Below are 26,221 nucleotides of genomic sequence, written 5' to 3'. Positions count from 1 at the left end.
TTTTGATTACATTGATCGAGAGGGATACAGTTACAGATTCCACTTGCATTTGCCTCCTAATCTCTCATCCAGAGAAGCATAATTCCACAAAAAAAAAAAATCCACCGCAGTCGCTGTACGTACTGTAACTTTTGCTCTCCATGGTTTCGTTTTCTTGGGTGTACTAAAACTGGAAATGGTAGCCGGCCTTCTTATAGCCTCCTTTCCACAACTGTGACCCTCCGGCTTTCATTGGCCAGTGCACTCGCCTGAGCTCCCAATTAAGGCAATAGTTAGCTGGAGCTAGCAGCACACAGCTCCTCTCTCCTCCTCCATCGATCGATCGAGATCGATCTGTAGCGAGCGAGGTAGCTGCTAGGTGACGGTTTGCTGGAGGGCGGCCATGGACAAGAAGCAGTACGGTTCGAAGGGCGGCGGCGGCAATGCTCGCCGGAGCGCGACGGCCGGCGTCTCGGGGAAGCTGCGTCATAAGGGGAAGCTGCAGGGCGGAGGAGGAGGAGGAGGAAGCAATAATAGGAGGACTAGGAGGGAGATCAAGGTGGTGTACATCTCCAACCCGATGCGGGTGACCACCAGCGAGGAGGGCTTCCGCGCGCTCGTGCAGGAGCTCACCGGCCGCCACGCCGCCGACCCGTCCAAGTACCGCGGCGGTGGCGGCGGTGGCGCCAGCGGGGCGGACGCCGGGGCCGCGAGCGGGAGCGGCGGCGGCGGCGGCAGCCCGTGCGCCGAGATGCTCCTGCAGGACGCGGCGGCGATGGCGCCCAGCCCCGGTGCCAGCACGGTGGAGTCGTCGACGTCGACGGATCACGGCGACGCCTCCGCCGCCGGCGGCCAGGCCCAGGCGGCGGCGTGGGGCGAGGACGACGAGAACAGCTTCGCGCCGGAGCTGATCGACAACAGGTACTCCGTCTGCTTCTCGCCGCCGACGTTCCTCTACGGCTCGCACAGCTACGTCGACGACGACTACGGTGTGTAGAATTTCTGCAGCATTAATATACGGTGATTAATCCCAATAATTCGAGAAGAGATCGATTTTATATTAACTAACTAACGAGCTGGGCGTGTGCATGTATGTACTGCTCTTGTACGAGGATTATTTGTATAGTATGTGCATGTATATATATACGTGCTTGATGGATCGGAAAAAATCGAAATAATATGTAAATCGATCTAATTAAATGAAAATTATGTATGCCTCCAAAAATTAGTGGTGTATAGTACTATGACGGCAAATGCATGTTTGTCGTTCTTGTGTGAGTTGTCTGGTTGTGGGCTCCACATGATTAATTTGCACGAATGTTAAAGCTGTTAATTTCATGATTTGCATAGACCAAAAGTGCCCTGGCTTTGTGCTGAAAACCTTTGCAGTGCAGACGACAGGAGTTTTCTTCTGTTGTTGATTAAGAAGTGTTCGTGGATTTAGTTAGTGATTCATTTAATATTAATTAATCTTCATATTGAACCAACTAGAATCAGATTCTTTTTTTCTTTTTTTGTTCAGTACATGCATGTTTTTTATTAGTTTGTCAAGCTAGCTAGAACAATTAATTGATGTGAGTTCAGATATTAGACGGAGGTAGCGTATAAGAAGAACAATTATATAGAGTTTGGGGTGCTTTATGGCAAGGTACATACGGTTGTCCGTACAAAGAAATGCGCAGAGAACATATCAACGCGTAGCCCCTCTGATTCCATAATCGTTGACGTTTTAGACCAGATTAAAGTTAAAATATTGAAACTTTTAACTATCAATATATTTTAAAATTTAGTTTGAAGACACTAAAACATGATTCATAGATTAGTCTTAAAAAGTACCCCATCCATACAACAATATAAGGATAATTGGGATTTTCTTTGGAAAAATTAATGTTGATGAGCGTTGTGATGGGTGGAGATAGTAAAGTTGATAGTAAAATTAAATGATGCATGATTGTGATTGCTTGAGATAACATATGAAAATATGCTTACATTGTTGGACAAAATCAAAACACCAATTTTTTTTTGTTTGACGATGCGAGTACTTTCGGTGAATTTAATATTTACTTTTTACATAGCATAATAACAAATTATATTCAAATATGTTTTTAAAGACCGTATAGTCGTTCAAAATTATGAAACTATGAGAGTAGATATAAGGATACAACTAATTCAGAATTAGTGATGCACATACCATGTCCAAACATATTTCCCAAGTTCCCAAAACCATCCATTAACTGCTCATCGCGTTATTTTCTTCACTTCTCCTTCACATATACAAACATTTACAGGATCCAATTATCATTCCACAAATTAAAATTTCTAGTATTATCTATAGTCGCTTTTTTGTGTTCACTTCTCATTCAAATTTTATTTCATTCTATCTCCCCACCTAACATCTCATGTTCATTCATTCCACATTTATTAAGTGGCAAAAAGTTTAATTTCTTAATTTTTAATATCTACTAATCAACATAAAAAATACACATATTTTGGAACAAACGAATACAAATGTATTCACAATATATATGTGAGTGTTGTTCATATCTAAAGGAACAACTAAGCATATATTTAGTCTTTACAGATTTTAATATTTAACTAAATATATAGGTCAAGTTTGAGGGTAAACAAAAATTTAAAACCATGACAGTACTTACGTAATTTGGTCAATTATTGATTAGCCCTACCTATATGTAACTTCATGCCCCGTTTGAATCAAATGATTGATGATTCGTGAAGGGATTTAGTAGGATTCAAATCTTATATGAAACTTTCCTATATGACCATTTAAAACAAAGAATTGGAGTTTCCCATGCCCTATGAAATTCCTAAAAATTGGCTCAATGCATGTAGATTTTAGAGATCAAACCTATTGGAAATTTTCTTCGAGCCTCATTCTCTCATCCGATTAATGTATTTTTCATGTGGTCTATTTAAATGATCATTTGTGTATTTTTTTTGTGTTTGATAATACACTCTTTTGTTCTTGCATTTCTGTCGGAATCTTGTGGTTTTTCTATACCCTTGTTTTTTAATATTATATTTCAAAGTAGCCCTCAGTCTTCCATTCATTCCATATTTATTGAAAAAAACCAAAATATTTGTCTTCTTAACCATAGTATCTATTTAAGTAACGTATAAATGTTGGAATAGATGAAATACCAAAGAGACCGGTGGAACCCAATATTAATCAACAGCACTCATAAACATATAGATTCTGGTTTTCTTTAATCGTCAATAAAATAAAGCTGACCAAGGGTGAATTTGAGAGAGAGGAAAGAAGTAGAAGATCATGTAATGTATTAGCTATTGTAAAGTTGTAATTTAGATTAGTATGATTTTTAAAATAATTTTTAGATAAACAGTTTGCATGATAAACGTGCTTATGAGAAATAAGAGGAGTTTTTTTCTCTCTTTCACTTGCAAACGAACTCAGCCTAACATTTCAAATCAACCATCCATCGGCATAACTACAATAACCCAGCACAACATACTTGCCACATACAGTAGTCTCTCTATCCTAGATTTTAGCTACTTATAGCATTTAAATTTTATCCTATAATATATTGCTACTTCCCCACCTACATCCTCCTCTAAACCATTCATAACCATATCTCATTTCATTGTCTCACACGGTTTCTCATTTCAACCAATCACACACAAATCTCATTTAACATCACCCAATTTCTTAATTAATCTCTTGAAGAGGTGCTAAAACTGTGAGGAGCACAACGAAAGCTAGAGAAGGATGCGAACAACATTTTTGTCTGGAAGTTGAAAACAGTTATTAACGGATGCATCCTTAGTACTAGCCCACAAATGGTACCGGTACAAAAGGACAGCTCAACTTTCTCCTTTTGCCCTCCTAGATTTGTCGCCTATCCTAAAATCACACTCGCAGATCAAGGGGAAGTATATTTACAAACAAAATATATTTTATATACATATTGATCTAAAATTTAAGACTGAAAAATAAATTTCAATAAAAAATCTAAAATTAGTTTTAAATTTAAAATATTTATTTTAGCTTATAAGCCAAAACAAAAAGGTTGAGTGGAGTATGCAATCAGCAGCAGCATCGCATGGGACAGCGCGGGCCGGCCGGCAGAAGCCGCTATTTCTGGGCCATTTTTTTTCCATCTCGCTGGAACGGGCCGCGAAGTTGAGGTGACGCGAAACAAACGTAGCAACACGAGGAGCAGCCCACGAGGCCTGGCGCTCGCGCGCGGTAGATCTCCCCTTTTTGGAATAAGTTCGCTTTGACTCCCTAAAAAATGGTCCGAATCTAATATATGACCCTAAGCTATAAAATCGGATATTTCAACCCCCGGACTGTTAAAACCGGTGCAATTTGACTCCCTTGATGGTTTTAGAGGGTGGTTTCGCTGACATGGCGCTTATTGGCAAGTGGGGCCCACATGTCATACTCTATCTTCCTTCTTCTTCCTCCCTTATCTCTTTCTCCCCCTTCGGTGGAGGCGCAGCTCGCCATGCATGCCATTGCCGGCGAGCCCCAACAGACCGCAGCCTTCGGCGGTGGCAGCGGCGAGGAGTCGTCGGAGAGGGTACGTGTCAATGTGGCCATCGCAGACTCATCGGCATCGCATCGGTCCCAGGAGGTGAGCATTAGGGTGGTGGTGCGCGCCGAGTGCGACGTGTTGAAGCTCGTCGTCGCCGTGCTCTCGCGGCTAAGTCGGATGGGCTGCTTCGGCATGGTGCCCGTTGACGCGAGGCAAAGGAACAACTCGCTTGCACAAGCACAAGCCAATCTTACGCTGCGTGTCACAACCATCACATCTCGTCTCCTTTTGGAACACATGAAATTTTATATTCCGTACAATTTTTGTACTTGAAAAGGTTCTCTTTTAAATCTAAGGTGGGAGAAATAGAAAAAGGGAGAAGGGAGAAAAAAGAAATAGAGATTATGACATGTGGATCCCACTTGTCAGTAGGTCCTGTAATATATTTTTGTGTGTGAATGATAGATATGCCCCAATGATATTTTGTTAATTCTAATGCCTCGTAATCGCCACGTGGGATCAAGACTAGGCCAACACCGCCACGTCAGCAAAGCCACCTTTCAAAGCTGTCAAGGGAGTCAAATTACACTGGTTTTAATAGTTCGAGGGTTGAAATATCCGGTTTTACGGCTTAGGGTCATGTATTAGATTCAGACCACTTTTGAGGAAGTCAAAGTGGACTTATTCCCTCCTTTTTCTTTTTTCTCTCGGCGAATCCACGACGGCCAAGAGACGGTATAGGGTTTCACTTGCCGATATGCGATAACGGTTTAGGGTGGTTCCGTTTCAGAAATTAGTCCGAAAAAGTTTGTGATGACATACTGCACGGTTTTCAGACCAAATTCACAATTCACAATTATCAATATAACGAAAACTACCACGAGATGTCGTGATTATTGTTAATACCAAACATACCACGATGGTCATGTGATATCGTACTATAATTGCACAATATTACATAGTTTGACCCAGGGCCATCCAAGGCCATGAGCTACCGCTTAGGGTCCCTGAAGTTAGTCTATTTTTTTTACTTTTGTTTATGCCCTAATATAAATTTTAATTTTTAACTTTAAGAACATGTATATAAAGTTTGGGGTATAATGCAGTTTATTTTTTAGCCTACGATTTTAGATCGTTGAGAACACATATAAACTTTTTATTCATAAATTATTTTTCATTTGTAATTATGCCATGCCAAATGATAAGGACCAGTCCTACTAAGATTCAACCCATCCAATAGGTGACAACTGTAACGCCGCTTCTCAGCGGTTGATCCAACATCCACCCGTTCCATTGTACCGTTGTGTATCTCATCTCCATTTGTATTTTAGGGCCTTAATTCGTATTTTGCTCATGGGCCTCTAATTTCTAGAGACGGTTCTGGTTGAACCACACACCATGACAATTACAATGTAAATATTTTTAATTTAAATTTATGTGATCTCTTCACTATTATTGGTAATAATCGTCTCACCGTCGTCAGGTGGTTTCAGCAGCTTGAACAGCAAGTAAAACCATGGTACTAATTGTTCCCTCGGTTCATTTTTTTAATTTTAACTAGATTAATCTATATATGAATATACATGTATATAAATTTATTGATACATATACTAAATTTAGATAGGAATCAAAAGTATTCGGACCTGAAACGGATGGAATGTGGTAGCACTGTACGTGGCTGGAGCGGTTGCGAGCCTATGTTCATCTTTCCGGGGTTCTTGGACCCCGGATAACAAGGACCCCAGATAAATTATTCAATTCTTACTAAATTATATTATATTGATTAGTATATAAATAAAAAATTAAATAATTAATACAAATTAAACTCCGGTAATTAGTGTTCCGCGTTCGCCGCTGGCGGGCAGGACGGGCGCAGCAGCACCGCACCGTCCGTCCCTGGCTGCCGCAAGCCCGCGACTTGTCCTCGTGACCGGTTTTCGCTTTCCCCTGGGAGTGCTTGGCTGTGGCGTTTGCGTCGCGTGCTGGCATCATTTCATACCAGCGCGGTGCCTGCCTCAACCTCAACATCAACCTGAACCGGGGACGGACGGACGCGACGGGCCTTCTGCGCTTCCTCGGGCGTAGCGCCACTGCCGCGGATGGGACGACTCGCACAATCGTAAAGCTGCCCATCCTCTGCCACGAGAAATAAACGAAACCACGAATACTCGCTCCGTTTTTAAAAATACAAACTTTGAGCGTCCGATTGTCTATCTTATTTAAATTTTTTTAAAAAATTAAATAAATTAGTCCTATACAAAGTACTAAATATGATTTATCATCTAATAAAAATAAAAATGTTAATCGTAAACTTTAAAATAAGACAGAGAGTCAAACGTTATAAATAAAAAGTAAAAGATTGATTTATTTTGGAACGGAGAGAGTATTTGATAACGAAAAACAATCTACAAATAAAAACTTTTATATTTTTGTTCTTAGCATCTAAAAATTAATAGTGAAAATATGGTAAAAAATCTTAAAATTAAATGTAAACTTAATATCGAAAATTTAAATTTTCACTTTTAAATATAAGTATTAAAAAAAACTAGCCGTGAAATACTACTACTGGGAAGTTTTCAACGGGACGACGCATCCGGACTACATAAACAGCAAAGCAGCTGCAGCGCACGCGGTTCACCTCCTGGCATCCGAGACCGAGAGGAGAGCGCACGCACTTTAGATCGAAAAAATTTTTGGCAGAAGTGACACGTTAAATATTTGATCGGATGTCGGAGGGGGTTTTCGAAAACAAATGAAAAAACAAATTTCACGGCTAAACTAGAAACCACGAGACGAATCTTTTGATCCTAATTAATCCGTTATTAGCATATGTTGGTTACTGTAGCACTTATGGCTTATGGCTGATCATGGGCTAATTAGACTTAAAAGATTCGTCTCAAGATTTCTTTCATAACTGTGCAATTAGTTTTTTTAATCTATACTTAATGCTTTATTTAGGTATCAAAAAATTCGATATAATATTTTTAAAAGAAAAAATTAGAAACTAAACGAGGCCAAAGCAACAGAAGTGGGTGGCTAGAAGCAACACCGACCTGATTCGATGCTCCCCCTTCGTAACGAACGTCGAACAAGAGACAAACGTGCGACCCTTTTCTTCTCTTCCTTCTTCGTTTTATGCGTTTGAGAATTGAGACGGCGTACACAACAAAACTTGCCAGGCCCAGACGTTCCACTTCCATTTGTTTTTTTTTTTTACTTTTTTACGTCAAGTGTGCACTATTTTACCCCTGCAAAGTGGTGATTAGCCCTGCAAGTGTCCATTTGTTATTCTTATTATCTTATAGCAAACAAAATGCCGAGATGAGCTGGGCAAATCTGTTGCTATCTGTCACTAACACTACTCGCTGCCTCACTAACATCGTGCATGTCCAGTGGCCTTGGAAGCTCCAAAATGATCGTAAGCTTTATTATCGCGCACATGCATACGAGTTACTTCCTCTGTTCTAAAACAATCTTATTTTCGTCCGCATATATCTCTATTAATTAATTACAGAGTTGTCCGTCCTCTTCCACACTACACGCCACGTAAAAATCATCGCTCGATCTGTATCCCACGTCACCTAAAAACAACTGTTTCCATAAAAACCAAAGAATTAAGTGCTTTCTAAAAAAATATTTTTTGTCTATGTATTTTTGCACTTCTAAAGTTCATCATCAATTATATAGTTATGTTGTAATACTAGTTGATGAAAATATTTTTAACATCCTGCGCTTGTTAAATTCCAATACAATTATTTTTTTGCTTTATCTAGTTCCAATATATTTGCTACTAGTTTACATAAACTTTAATTAATAAAATAAATTTATTTTAGAACAGATAAACAATCTTATTTGAGGACAAATGGATGACTAAGGGTGTGCTCTTTTGATGATGAAATATGAAGGATTATTTAATTTTTCATAAGTATTTAATAATTAAATTAACTACTCTACTATTAAAAACATGAGACGATAAACTCTCATATATATATATATATATATATATATATATATATATATACACACATATTAGTATTTTATAAAAATTATAAAAACGTACGCATAAAAATCAATGAAAAACTTGAAATAATCTAATGATAAGAAGGCAGCATAACTGCCACGGTGCCACCCACATGCGTGGTCTCTTTGTGCTCGCCTGCGCCTCGTCGTTTATCATAACCTCGTTTTGCTCATTTCATTAGCAAGTTGGAACAAGCGTTCGGTTCGGCGAGTCGGCGCTACACGGATGAAGACATTCTCTTTTGTCTGCAGCGCCAGCCTTGCACGAGGTGGTGAACTCCGATCAAAACAAAACGAGGATGATGAGGAGAGGATCCTCCTGGTACGCTCTCGCATACTGGTTGGCCACGTAATATACCTGAGGGTTCCATTGGAATGCATGGAGGAATTCCAAAGGAAAAAGGATGGGCTGTTGTGCAGAAAAAAATAAAGTCGGCATTTCCCCACCTGTTCTCTCTTTAAGAAATGATGAAATGTGTGTCTTGAGCTTCAGTCCAAAGGATCTAGTATTGCTACTTTTGATTTTTGTTTATCTAACACAGTCGAACGCTCGGTAATTTATCTTATCAAAAAAATTATATACTGTCCCCGTCTTAAAAAGAGTTCAGTTTTGGATCACATTCTTTGTCTCACATAGATTTGTTTTTGAAGAATCGTTATATTGAGATTTTAAAAGTTATGGGACAAATACATTAAGAGTTAAAAAAAGTAATGGGTACTATAATCTTTATATAGGTATATATACGAGAACCGCTAAAAACAAGTCTTTTGGAACGGAAGGATTAATTGTTTATTATTTTATCATCATATTTTATTGTTATAAAGTCTCGCGGCATGCCGATGTGAATAGTCACATATTGGTTGTGAAGGTACAATAGACCTAGGATATAAGCGGGGGAGCCCCCTCACCTCAATGACTAGCTTTTGAGGTGAGAAAGTCACTTTACGATCCTATAAGTGGTATCAGAGCCTGGCTAGTTTAACATCTCTGGCCCGATGGACACAGTATGTGAAGGCCTGATGGATCAGGGGGTATGTGAGACCTGTATACCTGATGGACCGTGGGCTGGTGATCGCCTAGATACGGTGAAGGACCGAGAGACACCAATGTGTGAAGGGAGAGATTGTTGAATAGTCTCACATTAATTGTGGAGGGGCAATGGACCTACGATATAAGTGGAGATACCCGCTCACCTCAATAACGCTTTTGAGATGGAAAAGTCATTTTATGATCCTACAGCCGGGCCAATCCAGTGTCAACCAGTTTGCGATCGCATTGGCGAGTCCAGGTGCTTGCGTTGCATCCTCTTCGCTGCATCGGACGAGTTACCAGCCAGTACGCACGCGCACGCCCTCTCGTTTGGCCGTTGCGTTTGCCCCTGCGGAGTGCGACGCCAAAAAGAAGCAGGTGTGGGCGCTGCTGCGTGCAGACGGGAGAATCCACGGTTTTTCTCTCGCTTTGCGCTGCTCTTTCGCAACCGGTAGCGTCGCCGTCGCGTCCGGACCGGTCGGGATCCCCAGCGCGCCCGGGGCCCCCACCCCTCCCCTCCCCTCGCATGATGAGCTCCTACTACTACCACGTTAGTACGAAAACTCTGACGCCAACGCAGCAGCACACTGCACACACGGACACGGGCAGTGTACTCTGCTTTGCAGCACAGAAAAAAATCAACACGGTTTAGGTAAAAACAAAATCCAACTGCAAATCTCATGTCAAGTAGGCCGTGTTCAGCTAATGGTTGTTTACAAAATTACAAAATTATTTTATAAAAAACATTATTTAACGGTTCGAAAAACGCGCGTGCGAAAAAACATAAAATTAGGTTGATAACAGAGGAGAGCGAACAGGGGCCGTTTGGATCGTAGGATTGGAAAAAAAATAGCAACAGAAACTTTTCGTAAAAATATCACATTGAATTTTTGGACACTTGAATAAAACATTAAATATACAGGAACATTAAAACTAATTACATAGTTATGTGAAAAATCATGAGACGAATCTTTTAAGCCTAATTAGGATGTGATTAGTTATAAGTACTACAATAACTAACATGTACTAATGACGGATTAATTAGACTCAAAAGATTCGTCTCATGGTTTCAGACGAAATCTGAAATTTATTTTGTAATTATAGTACGTTTAATACTTTGAATGATTGTCAAAAACTTAATTTGATGTTTATACAAAAGCTTTTTGTAAACTAAACAAGCCCGTAGGTTCTTGATATGAACGTAGGTATATAAAAGGGGTTTGAGAAATATATCAGCAGTTGTTCCATCAAATTATAAGAAAACATATGAGTTTAAGAAGTGACATAGACTCGAAAGGAATGGGTCCTACAACTCCCGTGAGCTTAGGTCTCACGCTAAAATTAAAGTTTTCCATAGTAAATTTATAGGATTCAATCATTTGTTTCAAGTCAAATGAATATATCAAGATCAAGAAAAAAGCCATATAGGATTGAAATCATATAAAATTTATATGATTTTTTGTCGAATCAAACGCGGCCTAAAATTGCTCTCTTCCGATAGCCTCGACATTTTCGACAGGAGGACACAGAGCGAAGGGGGATCATTGTCGAGCGAGCTTTTTCTGCAGCTTTGTGTGTGTGTTCGTGGGCTCTGCTCTGCCTCGCTGCCGCCTCCAAATTCCAAATCCTTGTGCCCCCTTTGATCATGGCACTTCCGCTTTGTGAGATAACGGAATCTCATGGGCCTGCATGGCTGCACTGCACCCCTTGCTTTCTTTCTCTTTCGATCCTTTTCTTCTCCCCCAGAGTCGCAGTCCATGATTGTCGCGAGATAGCTTGCGTTGCTCACACTTCTTATGGTTAGGCATGCTCACTTTTATCATGCCTAAAATCCGTATACCAGTAGTATAAATTGTAGACTTTTCACCGTGATCATGAGCAGAGACAGTAGTTACACTCCACAACGAGAGTCGATCTATGTACCAAATTCGCAAGTTAGTGTGTACAGAGAGAGAGAGTGTGTACAGAGAAAGAGAGAGAGAGAGATGAGAGATTTTAGACTTTAGTGATGAAAAGCAGTGTAATTAAATGGAGAGAGGTCGTGACGGGTTAAGAAGGAAAAGCGGGCGAAAAATTTAGTGATGGAAATTAATGAAAAGAAAATATTGATATAAATATTGATATATTTTGAGATATATCTGAACATCCTCACTCTATGGTTTAATAATAAGGATTTTGATTATGCGTTTTGGGATGGAAATAATACTTATATTTCAAAAGATACCTATTTTCAACTGCTCATTACGTTCTAAAAGATTTTATTTTTAGTTTGTTACAAATATATACTACCTCACCCTTAAAATGAGATCATTTGTATCATTCTAGTTTGTCCAAAAATAAATTCATTCTTAAGCAATAATTTAATTTGATTCAATCAAATCAAAGAATAAATGTATTGAAATTAGATAAGGTGATATATTGAAACACTAAAATGTTCATTTTCAAACCCCAATAGCTTTCTTTCATACTTTCAAATCCCAATAAATTTATCTTCAATTTGTGAAAATCTAATACAATAATTATTTAGAGATGAAGTCTTATTAGAAAGGATAAGAGAAGTTAAAAAAAATGAATTTCGCTAGTAATATGAACTTAGTACTCCTACATCGCAATATAATTATTTTTTAGATTTGTGCCATCGTAATGTAAACATTTATAACCTGATTCTTACCATTTCAATCATTGCAGTGATTACAGAACTAGTCAGATGCTTTGAAAGAGAATCTCATCAATTCAAAATACGACAACTGAATTAGTTAAGTTTTATTTATTACTCCATCCGTTTCATAATGAAAGATTTTTTAGCTTTATCTAAATTTATATATACATATATAATATATATATATATAATATACCTTTATTAATTGATGAATTTAGACTATTACAATATAAAACAGAGGTGGTATATCTTTTTTATTTTATACTAAATAAATTAAAAATACGTATATTTTGAAACAGCCGTATCAGAAGATCAGCATTTTAGAACAGCATGGCTATTTTTTGGTTAAAAGGAAGATGAAACCGACCTTGCGAACAAATTTGCAGGGGAACCTCTGCCCCCTCTGGCCCTCCGTGCCTCTGTGTCACCTGCTCCTTCAGACTTTCAGGGGTGTTTATTTGGTGAAATAAAAAATTTTGTATATCACATCAGACGTTTGATCGGATATCGGAAGGTGTTTTTGGACATAAATGAAAAAACGAATTTCACGGCTGGTGTGGAAACCGCGAGACGAATCTTTTAAGCATAATTAGTCCGTCATTAGCATATGTTGGTTACTGTAGCACTTATGGCTAATCATACACTAATTAGGCTCAAAAGATTCGTCTCACGATTTCTCACGTAACTGTGTAATTAATTTTTTATTTTATCCATATTTAATACTTTATTTAGATGTCAAAAATTTGATGTGACGTTTTCCAGCGAAAATTTTTGAGAACTAAAAGCCCTCAGTTCACTTCCCCCAGTCAGCAGTCAGCTCTCCACCTCACCCTCTGCACTGCTCCATTGCACATTCACACCACCACCACCACCACCACCACGCCACTCGCTGACAGGATCCGGGCCCACCACCTGACGCCCCTCCTCCCCACATCGCCACGCTGGGCCCCACACCAGCCGGTGGACCCGGTCCACCGTGCACTCCCTCCCCCTCCCCCTCCCGCGCGAAACCCTAACCACCCGAGACGAGACGACTCGTCGAGAGTGTGTGAAGCGAGGCGAGGAAAAGGGAGAAGGAAAAAAAGAAAATCCCCCAAATCCCAAGGCCTCTCTCGCTCGCTCGCCGCGGGTCGCTTTCGCCGGACACCACCGCCCCCGCCGCTTTCCCCTCCACCCCACTGCGCTCCTCCGCTCCTTTGGCACGCCCCCACCCCGCCCCAATTCCCCACCGGGAATCGCACAACCGGTGGCGGCGGCGGAAGCAGAGCATCTGCCATCTGCTTCCCCCCCTGCCGTGTCCCCGCGCGGGGGGAGGCGGGCCCGCTTGCGGCGGCGGATCGCTGCCTCGCCTCGCCGGTAAACCCTCTCGCCATCGACCCGTGCTTGCGTGCTTGTTTCGTTTGTTTGTTCTGGCTCGCCTCTGGTCGGTGGCGTGCGGCCGGGGGTGGCGTTTGTGGCGGTGAGATCCTGGGAGGCGGAATTCGGAGTGGTCGGAGTGGGATTTCGGGTGCCTGGGCATGGCACGAGCTTGGTGCTTTTTGCTTGTTGCAACTTTTGTGGTGCTGTGCTTTGTAGTTAGGATGCGACCTTTTACTTTGAGCTTAGGCGAGCTTCTGAATTGGATTTTCTTTTGTTTGGTGCGTGCGTGTGTGTGCGGGAATCATGGTGCTTGGAAGCTGAACTAGGTGTGGATTGGTGAAAGGATTGCGTTTTGTCTGCGGCCGAGACGCGATCTGTTTGCTCTGCGTGTGAACTTGAGGGCGATTAGATTTTTGTACTGATCATGGTATTTGCTTGAGGCTAGTGCACCATGGTTCGGTCCAGTTTGTGTTTGATGAAGAACACTTCAGTGATAGTTGCTTGTTTGGAACGATGGATGGGCTTTGGCATCCTCTGATGTTTAGATGGTGCTCTTGGCTTCTCCGGTGGTCAACATGATTTGTTTACATAGCTGGAGAATCTCCGATGCTGTTGTTCACTTGTTTGTTTACTTGGTCAAATTTACAGAGTTTCTGCTTCTGGATAGTAGCAGATTCTGACTGTTCTTTTCTGCTATCTCCGCTCATGAATGGTAGCTGAGCATGTTTGCCTGCAGTCGTTGATTGCAAAAATTGTGTGTGCCTACCATGTGGGAATTCAGATGATTTTTCTTTTGATACAGAGGTTTTCAATGTTTATGTACACAGTAATGACCTTTGAGTTAAACCACTGGCTATTGAGATTAACATTAATAGTGTTGTTTGATAACACGCAACAGTTCTTCGATTATATGTGTCAACATCGTCTTTCTTGCATGATTTTTCCTCATATAGTTTTCTTTTAATTAGCGTTGATTTTTTTCTTAATGCAAACAGCATTGTTTTTGTATTTTCTTAGGCCAGTAATTAGACAAAATATGCGCTTCAGTAATGGTTTTAGTGTTTGGGTTTAGTTTTTCCTATGTTAATATATTTTATATGTTTTATTTTTTAATCATTTTAGAAAAAATAAGGAGTGGAGACCCCTGTTGAGCAACTCTACTAGTATCATTCTCTTATGCTAGATTGCTAGTTATAGAACAGATTGTGTGTGTTCGTTATGTACACATACTTTATATAATGAAAGACATAAATCTGGAGTATGTTTTGACACTTAACTATTAGCTCGATATGCCATGTTATGCACATTTTAGGCACTTGACTCTGCACTTTCCCCATGATAAAATTTGGTATTACCTCCGTCCCATAATAACCTCAATTTTCGTTTTTCCGTGTCCAACGTTTGATCATTCGTCTTATTTGAAAAATTTATAAAAAACTTAAAAAAATTAGTCACGTATAAAGTACTATTCATATTTTATCATCTAGTAACAATAAAAATATTAATCGCAAAAAAATTTCAAATAAGATGAATGATCAAACGTTGGACACAAAAAAACGAAAAATGAGGTTATTATGAGAGAGAGGTAGTATCTACTTAGCTCTATTCATATTTATGTGTCTCCTTACAAAATTACAATTGTTGCAGCATTCTCATGATGTACCATGCAAACAAGTTCTCTGTACCCTTTGGACCGCAGAGTGTGCAGAGTGATCATATGAGCGATATTGGAGCTTTCGGTGGGTCAAACATGAGAGGCGCTGCTAATCCTGCAGGGAATGGGAAACAACGTCTACGTTGGACCTCAGATCTCCATAACCGCTTTGTGGATGCCATCGCTCAGCTTGGCGGACCTGATAGTGGGTATTCTCTGTTGAGTGTTAGTCATTGTGGTTGAACTTAATACAATGTTTAAGATGCAATCTTTCATTCACTTATCAATTTCCTTTCTTAACGTCTCACGAACCTTCCATCAACAAACGCTTGCAAATTAATATTATGCTTAGCAAGCTGGAAATCTGAAATTTTTAGTATCAGATTACAACACATATATGGGATTATTAACAAATTTGTCAGATTAAAACTGGAAAGCGTGAGAGGATAGCATACACATATGTCAGATAATTCATGTTATTTTTTATATATATCTTGCTTTAGGAGTAGCCGTGTTTCTTCAATCACATCGGGAAATGTTCATGCCTTGAAACTTCAAACCATGTCAATAATTGGAAACCGCATTGAGTATTGCGTGGCACACATGTGTCTGGCTCTATTACATGCTAACTTGTCTAGTGGTAAGCTAGCATGGTAGCACTATGCAATTGATCAGTTTATTTTTTTAAAGTACCCCAAGTACAATGTATCTAACACGCCTTTCTGCATTGCTATTATCATTGCTTCAGGAGCAACACCTAAAGGGGTTCTCACTGTAATGGGTGTGCCTGGGATCACAATTTATCATGTGAAGAGCCATTTGCAGGTGAATTCTCTTTAATGAAACAGATTTCAAAAGTTCCTTTGTAGGCTTGTAGCTCATATGGTATTTCTTTTGTGCTTGTGTAGAAATATCGCCTTGCAAAGTACATACCAGAATCTCCTGCTGAAGGTACACATCTTCTATGCTTTACTTATCTCTAACGTACCTACTTCCACCTTGCCACACGCCCACACCTGGAATTAGATGACTATTTTGGTTTTGAATGTTACTGTTGATATCTCATACAGGATCGAAGGACGAAAAGAAGGACTCTAGTGATTCACTCTCTAACACAGATTCTGCACCGTAAGTGATATTTCTCAGTGGCTTGTACGCAAACTCGTATCCAGCATAATCGTGTATGTTGGTTGGTATAAAGCTCTTGGGTTTACAGAGTTGACATAAATATTATTGCTTGTTTTTCAGAGGAATGCAAATCAATGAAGCTCTGAAGATGCAGATGGAGGTCCAGAAGCGACTCCATGAACAACTTGAGGTATGCTGTTATAAGATGTTAACTCGTGTCGCCGTGGGTTTCTTTCTTATATCATTTAGTTTACCTACGAATCCAAAATTTTAATTTACAAGTTACATCTTTTGGCTATTTTTTTTATTCTATCATCTAGCAAAGCTACATCTTCAGTGTATTAACATACAAATGTTCTCTTTCTGGTTTTCTGTTTCTTTTCCCTGTCAAGATTAAGTTAAGATGAGAACCATTGTATTTTCATTTTAAGGTGCAAAGGCAGCTGCAGCTGAGAATTGAAGCACAAGGGAAGTACTTGCAGATGATAATAGAGGAGCAGCAAAAGCTTGGTGGATCACTTAAAGCTTGTGACCAGAATCTATCTCATTCACCACCAAGATTAGATGACTACCCAGATAGCTTGCAGCCATCTCCAAAGAAACCCAAGATGGACAGCCTGTCGCCAGATTCAGTACGAGATGTGGCACAATCAGATTTTGAATCCCATTTGATCGGTCCATGGGATCAAAACATATGCGATGCCACGCTCCAAGTGGATGAATTCAAAGCTGACCCTGGTCTGAACAAGTCATAAAACAAAGCCTCCCTAGTTGGAAGTTCTTCCAAGATGTTAACCTCTACTGCGGGCCGATCGCATGTGAATATATATCCTCTTTAACAACAGAGCCAACACTGTAAGGGTCTTTGGATCCACATCTGATCCCATCATCGCCACGGCCAGGTGGTGTTGTCACTGTAGTATTCATCATCATCATACAGCTCTTGTAATTATCAGGATGTCCCTAAAGCCCTAGCAAGCATTTCCTTCTTTTGAAGGAAACTGCCCTGAGTTGAATCATGTAGCCAGAAAGAGTACACGTTTACACGCAATACATTTGCTGTGAAGAGGGTGCCTCCCTGAGGTTTATATGTGAATGATTTGTGCTAGATTCATAACTAGGATTTGGCTTTTCTTTTCTACTGCCAAGTGCTGCTCAGAATCGGGAAACAACAGTAAATAATAAAATAAATGGGAGGTTTATTTTTTTGTGTTACATTTGGCATCTGGGGATCACCCCAAGGAATTAAGGGTTTGTTCGGTTTACGTCCAGTTTAGAGCTTATCAAAATGTGCGTAATCTGGGGCATTGCCAAAATTATGGTGACAGGTGAAGTAGAGTTAATAGTTTGCTGCCAAAAATTTGCCAGTGTTGTTTGGACTATCGTTCGGTTTGAAGACCACAACCAAAATTTCGTAGCAAACTAAATGGTAGTCAAATTTGTTGGTGCTATCAAAATTTTAGTGTGGCTGATTTGGGCATCAAGCCATCAATGCAAACAAACCCCCAAAAAACCATCAATTCACTGTACATCAAGCGTCGTGGACGTGGTCATTGCAGTACCATTTCTTGACTTCGTTTGGGGTAAATTTTGTGGTACATGGAACAATGTCATAGCAATGGGTTTGTCTTTATCGACTCAGTCGAAAGAGTTGCTGCAATTGGTTTTTCGACAAAGATAGTGTTACTACCAGCATCTACATTGCTTAAGTGATGGTTAAGAAAGTATAATGTAACAAAAAGTGCATGGGGCCTACAGCTGTGAATTGGACTTTGGAGTGCCAATTTGCAGAAAAAACTTGCTTACTAACAATCACATTAACGGGTCATTGAGCAATTTGCATCCCCTTTATAAGCATATGCTTTATATTCTAAAATTCCAACAATCTAGCACCGTAGTAGGAATATTAAGATGTATCATAAGTGTTTATTTTTGAGACGATAAATTTAAATGAGTCTCTAACATTTAAATATTTTTAAGAGGTGTCAAAAATCACAAAGATGTGGTTCATAACATTTAAATATTTTTTAGAGACGTGTTACTCTACATACATCCTTTGTAACTGAAAATAACTTTTATTTACAGCGATTCTAATTCTAATCAAACCAACACATATTTTTAGCCATAATCAATCGTAATCAATCGTCATGGATGACGACTAAAATATACTGTAACCCGGTTATAGCCATGGTTAGGTTTGCCATTTCCACTTTGAGCTGAGACTCATAGAGTCATAGTCCCAATAGGCCAACACCCCTTGGTATTCAAGATTAGCAGACAAAAACACAATGCATGTACCAAAAAAAATCCATAAGGCCAACACCCTTGGTAATGTAGTGGAACTATTGAGGGGCATGAGGCGTTTCATACAATCAAATACTGTCTACATGCAATTAAACTTTCAACAATAATTAAATACTTTATTTAGCTTTGAAAATGATACAATAAAATATTGCACTGTGAGTAGTGGTGTTTCATACATCGTTTCATGAAGTTAGGTGTTTTAAAAACTGCATAGCAAAATTAGGCATTGAGACTGACCTAACAATACCACGGTCACCGGAAGTCCCAGCTCCACCAAAGCAAGAACCTCTAGGGAGTGGCCCACTGTCAGTGACTCAGGTAAAAAAACCATATGACTTCAGTAATTCTCCCGGGTACGCGTAGCGTTTCTGCTTAGCGGTAACCGAAGCCCACTGGTATAAAAGCGCGCCAAAACCTCACGCTCCAGCAGAGCACACGCACTCCACGTCTCCACCGCACTACCGCAGCGAGGAAGCGGTTTGCGCCGACGACCATGGCGCCCATGGCGGCCGGGAACCTAGTAGCCGTAGCCATGTCCGCCGCCGTGCTGCTGCTGCTGGCGGCGGCAGCGGCGGCGAACCAGGAGGGCGAAGCGCTGACGGCGTTCAGGAAAGGGCTGCGCGACCCCAACGGCGCGCTGGCGAGCTGGGACCCCAACCTGGTGAACCCCTGCACCTGGGGGCGCCTCACCTGCGACGACGACAACCGCGTCACCGGCATGTGAGCCGCTCGCTCCTCTTCCTCCTCCTCCTGGTTGCACCCCATTGCAGCCTCGCTTGCAGCAGCAAGCTAGCTCGCCGTCGCCGGCCTGGCGGCCTCGCATCGCATCGCATTGCTGCAGTGCTGGGGTGTTGCCTCCACGGCGGGACCGGGACCCCGACCTCCCATGGCGGTGAGCGCGAGGAATCGAGAGGAGGAAGACGAAAGAGCGCGCGGGTATTGACTGGCGTGAATCTCGGAGCAGATCCATCGGCCAGAAAATCGTGGGCCCGTTGGCTGGGCCCTTCTGGGCCCAGTCCTATAACTCTCTTGGGCTGGGCCTTGTCGGCCCAAATGGCTCTTGTGGTTGAATTGGATTTAAATCTCATCTGGTTTTCTTAATTTTTCGGAGGCAGAATAAGCTTGGACCTGTACAACAACATTGAAGGATCAATCCCCCCAGAGTTTGGTAATCTGGAGAATTTGATTAGCTTGGACCTGTACAACAACAACATTTCTGGGCCGATACCTCCATCGCTTGGGAAGCTGAAGTCCTTGGGATACATGTAAGTTCTTGGTCTTCCAATCTTACCCATCACCATAACCTTCTCCACACAAGTAATTACTGCTCAGATTATTAATTAAATGCGGTTTATATTTATCTCTTGTACTTTTTTTTCTTTTTGCTTTGGCAGGCGAATGGATCACAATCGTTTAACTGGGCAAATCCCTAACGAACTGGTTGGACTGTCCAACTTGATGGTTCTGTAAGCACAACTGAGCTCGATCCAACTTTGATGCCATCATTTACATGAGTTTTTTTCTTATCCTTAAAAAGTAGCTCAAGGTACCAAAAATTTTAAATTTTTGGTACCTCAAAGCATGACATCTTAAAATACTTTTTTTAAGGATAAAAAAAAAGCTCTATTTATATTTACATCTACATTATTTACATTCTCCTTCCTTCCTGCACTCTCTCTCCCTGATCATGATACTAGCATTCTTCTCATTGCTGCTACTCTTTCCAGAAATCTCTCCAACAATGATCTGTGTGGAACAATTCCGACGTCTGGGCCGTTCGAGCGCTTCCTTCCCAGCAGGTAGGTGTCATCGCCGTTAGGGTTTGAAATTTCGGTATACACTTTTATAACCGGGGACCGAAATTCCTGTTATCGCTAATCTCAGAGTTTCTTATGAAAATTTTCAAATTCAAATGCTAATAACAATCGTTTTCTCACCAAATTACACGAATTTTGAAATTTGTGCTCATCTTCGCTAAATAAGCGGATGCTGATCATGTTTGCCTCCTGAAGCTTTGCAAACAACCCGCGGCTGAGGGTTCCCCAGATGGGCTTGCACGACGGCGACGACGGCTGCTAGATCATGCAAGGCGCTGGTAGCATCAATAAGAACGAGCAGGGCGGCGGCGGCAGGGTTTCTTCTTCGCCGGAAGCAACTTGGTCGTCGGCGTCGGCGGCGGCGGCGGCGGCGTCGGTCGGTGCAGATCGTGTGTGTGTGTCCAGGAGCTGCGCATTGCTACAAGTTTGGCCTGTGTTTGTGTCGTTGCGTCGGGGAATTAATTAATACCGCGGAATGGTTTTTTCTCTGTTGCAAGTGCTACAAAAAAAATTAAGCCGGTGTCATGAATAGTGTTAGTGTAATGAAAGCGATCGTCTCGGTTGATCAGTGTTCTGCCTAGCCTGATTGCATGGTTATCGTAAATCCGGTGTTTTTTCTCGTTCCCGTGTCTTAATTGTCTTTTAAATCTAAATATGTATTTTCATAGTATATTAAAAATTATTTAAAATTTGGGTAAGATATATTTACCAATTCATCTATTTTAACATGATATATGACATATATTTATCACAATATTATATGTTCTAGTTTCAGTTTAATCTCTATAAAATTTTTATTACACATGTAACCGATCAGATCCGTTAGATCTAAAGCAACAGATTACTTGTGATTATTCGATACATCTATACTCCTTTAAAGGTAAGTAACTATGGTAAATCTATCACCTATGTCACCACCAACTCACTCATATACTTTTTAGAAAAAAAATAACTAAAACCATAGTCCATATATCTAATCATTTTTATTAGCTCTATTTTAATAACATGTTAATGATATTCTTTGGTAAAATCTTCTTATAACGGATGGTCAATATGCTAATATGCTAATACGCTAGTCTTAAATAACAACCTTTATGATGAGACTGATAAGGAAATTGTTATGCGCACGACTAAACCATCCGACTTACGTACGATTCAATTGATCCACGGCTACAGTATCACTCATTTGATTCTTTTATCTAATCCATAGTCATAATACTTTAATCATACGTATATAATATAATTGGGTCGTTCCTATGGCAGCGGGACTGAGTGATAATTCGCCGTTTATCGCCTCTCGACGAGTGAGAGAGAGAGAGAGAGAGAGAGAGAGAGAGAGGAGGATAAGCACGGCATGAACGAGAGAGAGCCGTAGGTGGGTGCCTGGGTGGTGGTGTGTCATCAACTCGTCATGACTCCAACCCTCTGCTCGTCTCTATCAACAGCTCGTCGCCCTCATCGGAAGTCCACCTTATCCACGCACACACTGTTCCGTTGCATCGTAATATCGCATGCCTCGTCTTCCCGTGCTCCTGCCTAAAGTAGAAAGAAAGGCGTCTACCTTATTATTGGAAGTACGTATAAGCGAGACGAATTATTAATATTTTATAAATATTTTATTAGTAATTTTTTTATATGTGCTTTTAGGGATTAAAAAAGATTAAAAAATAAACAATGATGAGAAAAAAATTAAAATTAACTCAAAATTTAAAATTAGGCTTGCAAGTATAAGCTTAATAAAAAAATTGGGGATGATATTTATTATGGGACAAAGCGCATGGTATATGAGAAAATAAAACACCTGCGGGCATATACACAGCTACACACTCAACCTTGTCAAAGGAAAATAAAACAAACAAACGTTCAACAGGAAAATCTACCCATCTAATTAATCTAGGACAGCAGTGCCTTTCTTCCATAAATACGGTGGTGTTTGTTTACGGGAACTAAACTTTAGTCTCTTGTCACATCGGATATTTCGATATTTATTATAAATAGTAAACACAACGCAGATCATTAATAAAATTCATCCATAATTTTGAACTAATTTCCAAGACGAATCTAATGGTCTAATTAATTTATGATTAGCCTATATGATGCTACGGTAAACATACGCTAATTAAAGATTAATTAGGCTCAAAAAATTTATCACACGAATTAGCTCTTATTTTTTAAATAGTTTTATAATTGATCTATATTTAATATTTATAATAAATATCGCACAGTCGGTATGACTTAGGCTTAAAAAAAATTTAGCCCATCTAAAGCACCGGCAATACTATGCACTTTATAACGTGTGCAGCAGTACTGCTTGTCAAGGGAAAGCGTCACAGACTCACAGGCCATATATGATCATTATTTATTGATCTCTGGCGACGTGGTACAGTACCACTGACCATCCTGTGGCTGCTTGCTAGTAGTAGTATTTCCAACGGAAAATGTCGCTTCCGATGCAAGTTAATACCTCCGTTTTATATTACATAAGATGTTTAATTTTTTATTATGATATTAGATTATTTGTCTTATTTAAATATTTAGTATAAATATAAAAAATAATTAGATCGTGCTTAAAGTTCTTTTGATAATAAAGTAAGTCACAAGCAAACTAAATAATATTTTTATAATTTTTTAAATAAGACAAATAGTCAAACATTACAAGTAAAAAAATTAAACATGGTACGTTACTATTACGAAGTACTACTTAACAATAAAACAAATGATTTTCTAGTCCTCTCGTCCGTCATGCGGATCATAACGCAAAGGAGAAGCTTTTCGGCCTTTTTTTTTTTTCAAAAACTGTCTCTCAGCCGTGGTTATTGTCATAACCGTTATTATCTCGGCGACAACCCATCCAAAAACATAATAATTACTTCGTCTGTTTCGTAACGTAAGAATATAATTTTAATCATTCGTCTTATTTAAATATTATAAAAATATTATTTATTTTATGCGTGGTTTACTTTATTATAAAAAAACTTTAAACACAACTTGATATTTTTTATATTTGTATTAAATTTTTAAATAAAATGAATAATCAAACGTTGAAAAAAATTAAGCATATTATATTATGAAACAGAGGTCAGTACGTGAGCCCTACTTTTCACCAACTTATGGGTTGCGCTCACATATTTGACGTGGTCAGATTTTGATCATCAAAATTGTTTGAGCATGATCAACATTCGCCCAAAAAGTTTAAACATAAAATTCTCTAATCGGGTTATTACTTGTGGGACGTGTTTCTTTTTTCCAAGTGATAACTAAAAATTAACTCTCAACAAAAAAAAAGTGGAGAGGGAGAATAGCTGGAATACGGTTCTAACTTTTTGGCAGCTTTCTAGGGAAAATGGAGCCTAATCTTCATAAAACCTAAATATTTAGAACTGAAAGTCATGTTAGGTTTATGTTGGTGATGCTATGAGGGGTCCAAATGTAATTATGGCTCTCAAACCAAAATGGTTAGAATAAAAAAAACAGTCACAGCCCTAAAAAAAATATTCCAACCAGACTCGTACCCCTCCGTAATGAGAGCAAATTTATTGATGGTAGCTTTCTATTCCATCTTTAACCCAAATTTACAAATCAAGCCAGATAATATGATCGTACTCATTTTAACGACGCCAGCTATTTAGGGGTTGATTTCCATTGTAATTTTGGCCTTCGAACAAGGAGCAACGCTATTCTGGCCGGTTTTCTATTTCATTTTTAAAGCAGATTGGTAAAAAAAAAAAGCCAATTCCTTATTCCGATGACACGAGCACCACATCTTTTCTGCTTAATTTAGGAGTCGATTTTGGTTTTTTTTCGTCAAATTTTATTTTTCGATATATATATATATATATAAACTTTCACTTCCAATTAATACGGTGATAAGGCCATTCCTACTCTGAATTGTGACCCATGTTTGAAATAATATAAAATTTCGTTGTTCCTAAGAAAGTTAAACTGTTTACTGCATAATTTTTCTAGGTTCTAAGGACTGCTCTGAATGGTGGTGCGTGTCCTTTTTTAAGAGTAAATTCCCTATATAGTTCTAATAATTTATTCAATCTCTTCGGTACCCTAAATTTCACCTCACCCTTCTATATGCTCATTCCTTTAGTTGATAACCAGTTGACCTTCCTTTTGAAATGGCTAATTGACCCCCTCTCGTATTTATATGATGCATACCCCCATAAATCTCAATGTGAAAAAAAATTAACCTATAATAAAATAAACGTGATACAATTGACAAACTATATATTTGAGGTTACCAGATTTATTGCAAAATGGTAGATTTAAGGTGGAGTATTAAAAATTTACATACTTTGTAAGAAAGTTATCACAAAACTATATGTTTTAAGTTTTGTAGTTTCATGTCAAAATCAATGTTAAATATCGTAGTATGGCTTAAATAAGTAATTTCATGATAAATTGATGCCAGCTATGTTGTTTTAAGGTAAACCAAAATTTATAGTTTTACGATAGTTTAGTCAAATCATAAATATTGCTCTATTTGTCCCAAGATATTATGATTTATGTGTTGTCTAACAAAGATTAAGTTTTAAAATAAAATATTACGATACCCTTAAAAAACGAGGGATACATGAGTGTAAGTTGGCAGTAAGACATAAGATGAGATTTGTTTAATAAGATATGGCCGATGAGATAAGTAGGATGGTAAATAATGCCAAAACTCTTTATGCTTTCAAATAAAATTCAAATTCTAAAATGTTCTTTATAATATGGAAGTAAGAAAGTAGTTTTATAAAAATTATTGGAAGGCGAATATTAATCATTTCAAAATCTATAAATCTAGTACCATCAATCTATAAAATCGATAAACATTGTTCATACAATATATCTTATCACCCTATCCACCAACACTATTCTTCTGTTAATGAGAAGCACTTTTGACTTCTGTCAGGACTTCTCCAGACGGTACGAGTTAGGTGATGTTTGGGACAAGTACAGTGTCCTATTTCATGTTTGGACGTTTATTATAAATATTAAATACTGTCCCATTAAATGTTTGGACGCTTATTATAAATATTAAATGTAGATTATTAATAAAATCTTTTTATAATTTTGTACTAATTGCGAGACGAATCTATTGAGCCTAATTAATCTATGATTAGCATGCTATAGTAAACATGCTCTAATTATGGATTAATAGGCTTAAAAATTCGTCTTGCGGATTACCACTCACTTATGAAATTAGTTTTTTTATTAGTTTATATTTAATACTTTAAATTAGTGTCCAAATATCTGATATGACATGGGAAAAAAATTTAGCCCCATCTAAATAACCCCTTAATAATTTAATTTTAAGATAGGGGAGGATAGGCACAGCACACACGCTGAACAGCACAGAGAATCCGGTGTCACTGTGTCAGCCAGCGCGAAGAGAGCAGCAGTGCAAAAGGTGGATAAGCATGGGCCTACCCTACCCTATCCAATCCGTCCTCCTCCTGTCCCCTCCGCTTATTATCATCGTCGTCCTTTCTTACCGCTAAGAAAAAGTATAATAGCTGGCTAAATATTTAGAAGGAGAAGAACGTGGATGAAAACGATGTAAACGGGTTGTAAGGTCATAGCCTGCTGGGGCAGGAGAACTAAAAAAAGTCTACGAGGGTGATATGTGGGTTCTGTATTAATAATAATGAAGAACTAACTAGTAAGTGAGCTCATAGAAGTCTATAAGAAGTCTTATAGACAGCTTGTTGCCTACTCACTCCGTTTTATAATGTAAGATATTTTAGTTATGCTTAGATTCAT

At 39.2% G+C, this 26,221-nt stretch overlaps 3 protein-coding genes across 3 annotated transcripts; all 3 read left to right on the top strand.

Annotated features, from left to right (window-relative positions):
- Nucleotides 1-243: 243 nt before the first annotated feature.
- LOC121054548 (alanine and glycine-rich protein-like) lies at nt 244-1,269 on the top strand. The gene has a single exon (XM_040524587.1). The coding sequence runs from the start codon at nt 383-385 to the stop codon at nt 974-976; it is 594 nt and encodes a 197-aa protein (XP_040380521.1). The 5' UTR covers nt 244-382; the 3' UTR covers nt 977-1,269.
- Nucleotides 1,270-13,259: 11,990 nt separating this feature from the next.
- On the top strand, nt 13,260-17,478 carry LOC102710983 (myb family transcription factor PHL7-like). The gene is made up of 7 exons (XM_006654517.3): nt 13,260-13,561; nt 15,212-15,423; nt 15,967-16,043; nt 16,127-16,169; nt 16,289-16,346; nt 16,467-16,536; nt 16,778-17,478. The coding sequence occupies exons 2-7, from the start codon at nt 15,219-15,221 to the stop codon at nt 17,099-17,101; spliced, it is 777 nt and encodes a 258-aa protein (XP_006654580.1). The 5' UTR covers nt 13,260-13,561; nt 15,212-15,218; the 3' UTR covers nt 17,102-17,478.
- A 1,649-nt stretch (nt 17,479-19,127) lies between these two features.
- Nucleotides 19,128-21,086, top strand: LOC102707877 (leucine-rich repeat protein 1-like). Its single transcript, XM_006655375.2, has 5 exons — nt 19,128-19,370; nt 19,766-19,915; nt 20,045-20,116; nt 20,378-20,449; nt 20,663-21,086. Exons 1-5 carry the CDS (start codon nt 19,144-19,146, stop codon nt 20,727-20,729), a joined length of 588 nt encoding a protein of 195 aa, XP_006655438.2. The 5' UTR covers nt 19,128-19,143; the 3' UTR covers nt 20,730-21,086.
- Nucleotides 21,087-26,221: the final 5,135 nt, after the last annotated feature.

This window comes from Oryza brachyantha, chromosome 5 (genome assembly GCF_000231095.2).
Source record: "Oryza brachyantha chromosome 5, ObraRS2, whole genome shotgun sequence".
NCBI classification, from domain to species: domain Eukaryota; kingdom Viridiplantae; phylum Streptophyta; class Magnoliopsida; order Poales; family Poaceae; genus Oryza; species Oryza brachyantha.
Note: the sequence above shows the minus strand (reverse complement) of the source record. Positions and strands in the feature narration are given on the sequence as shown.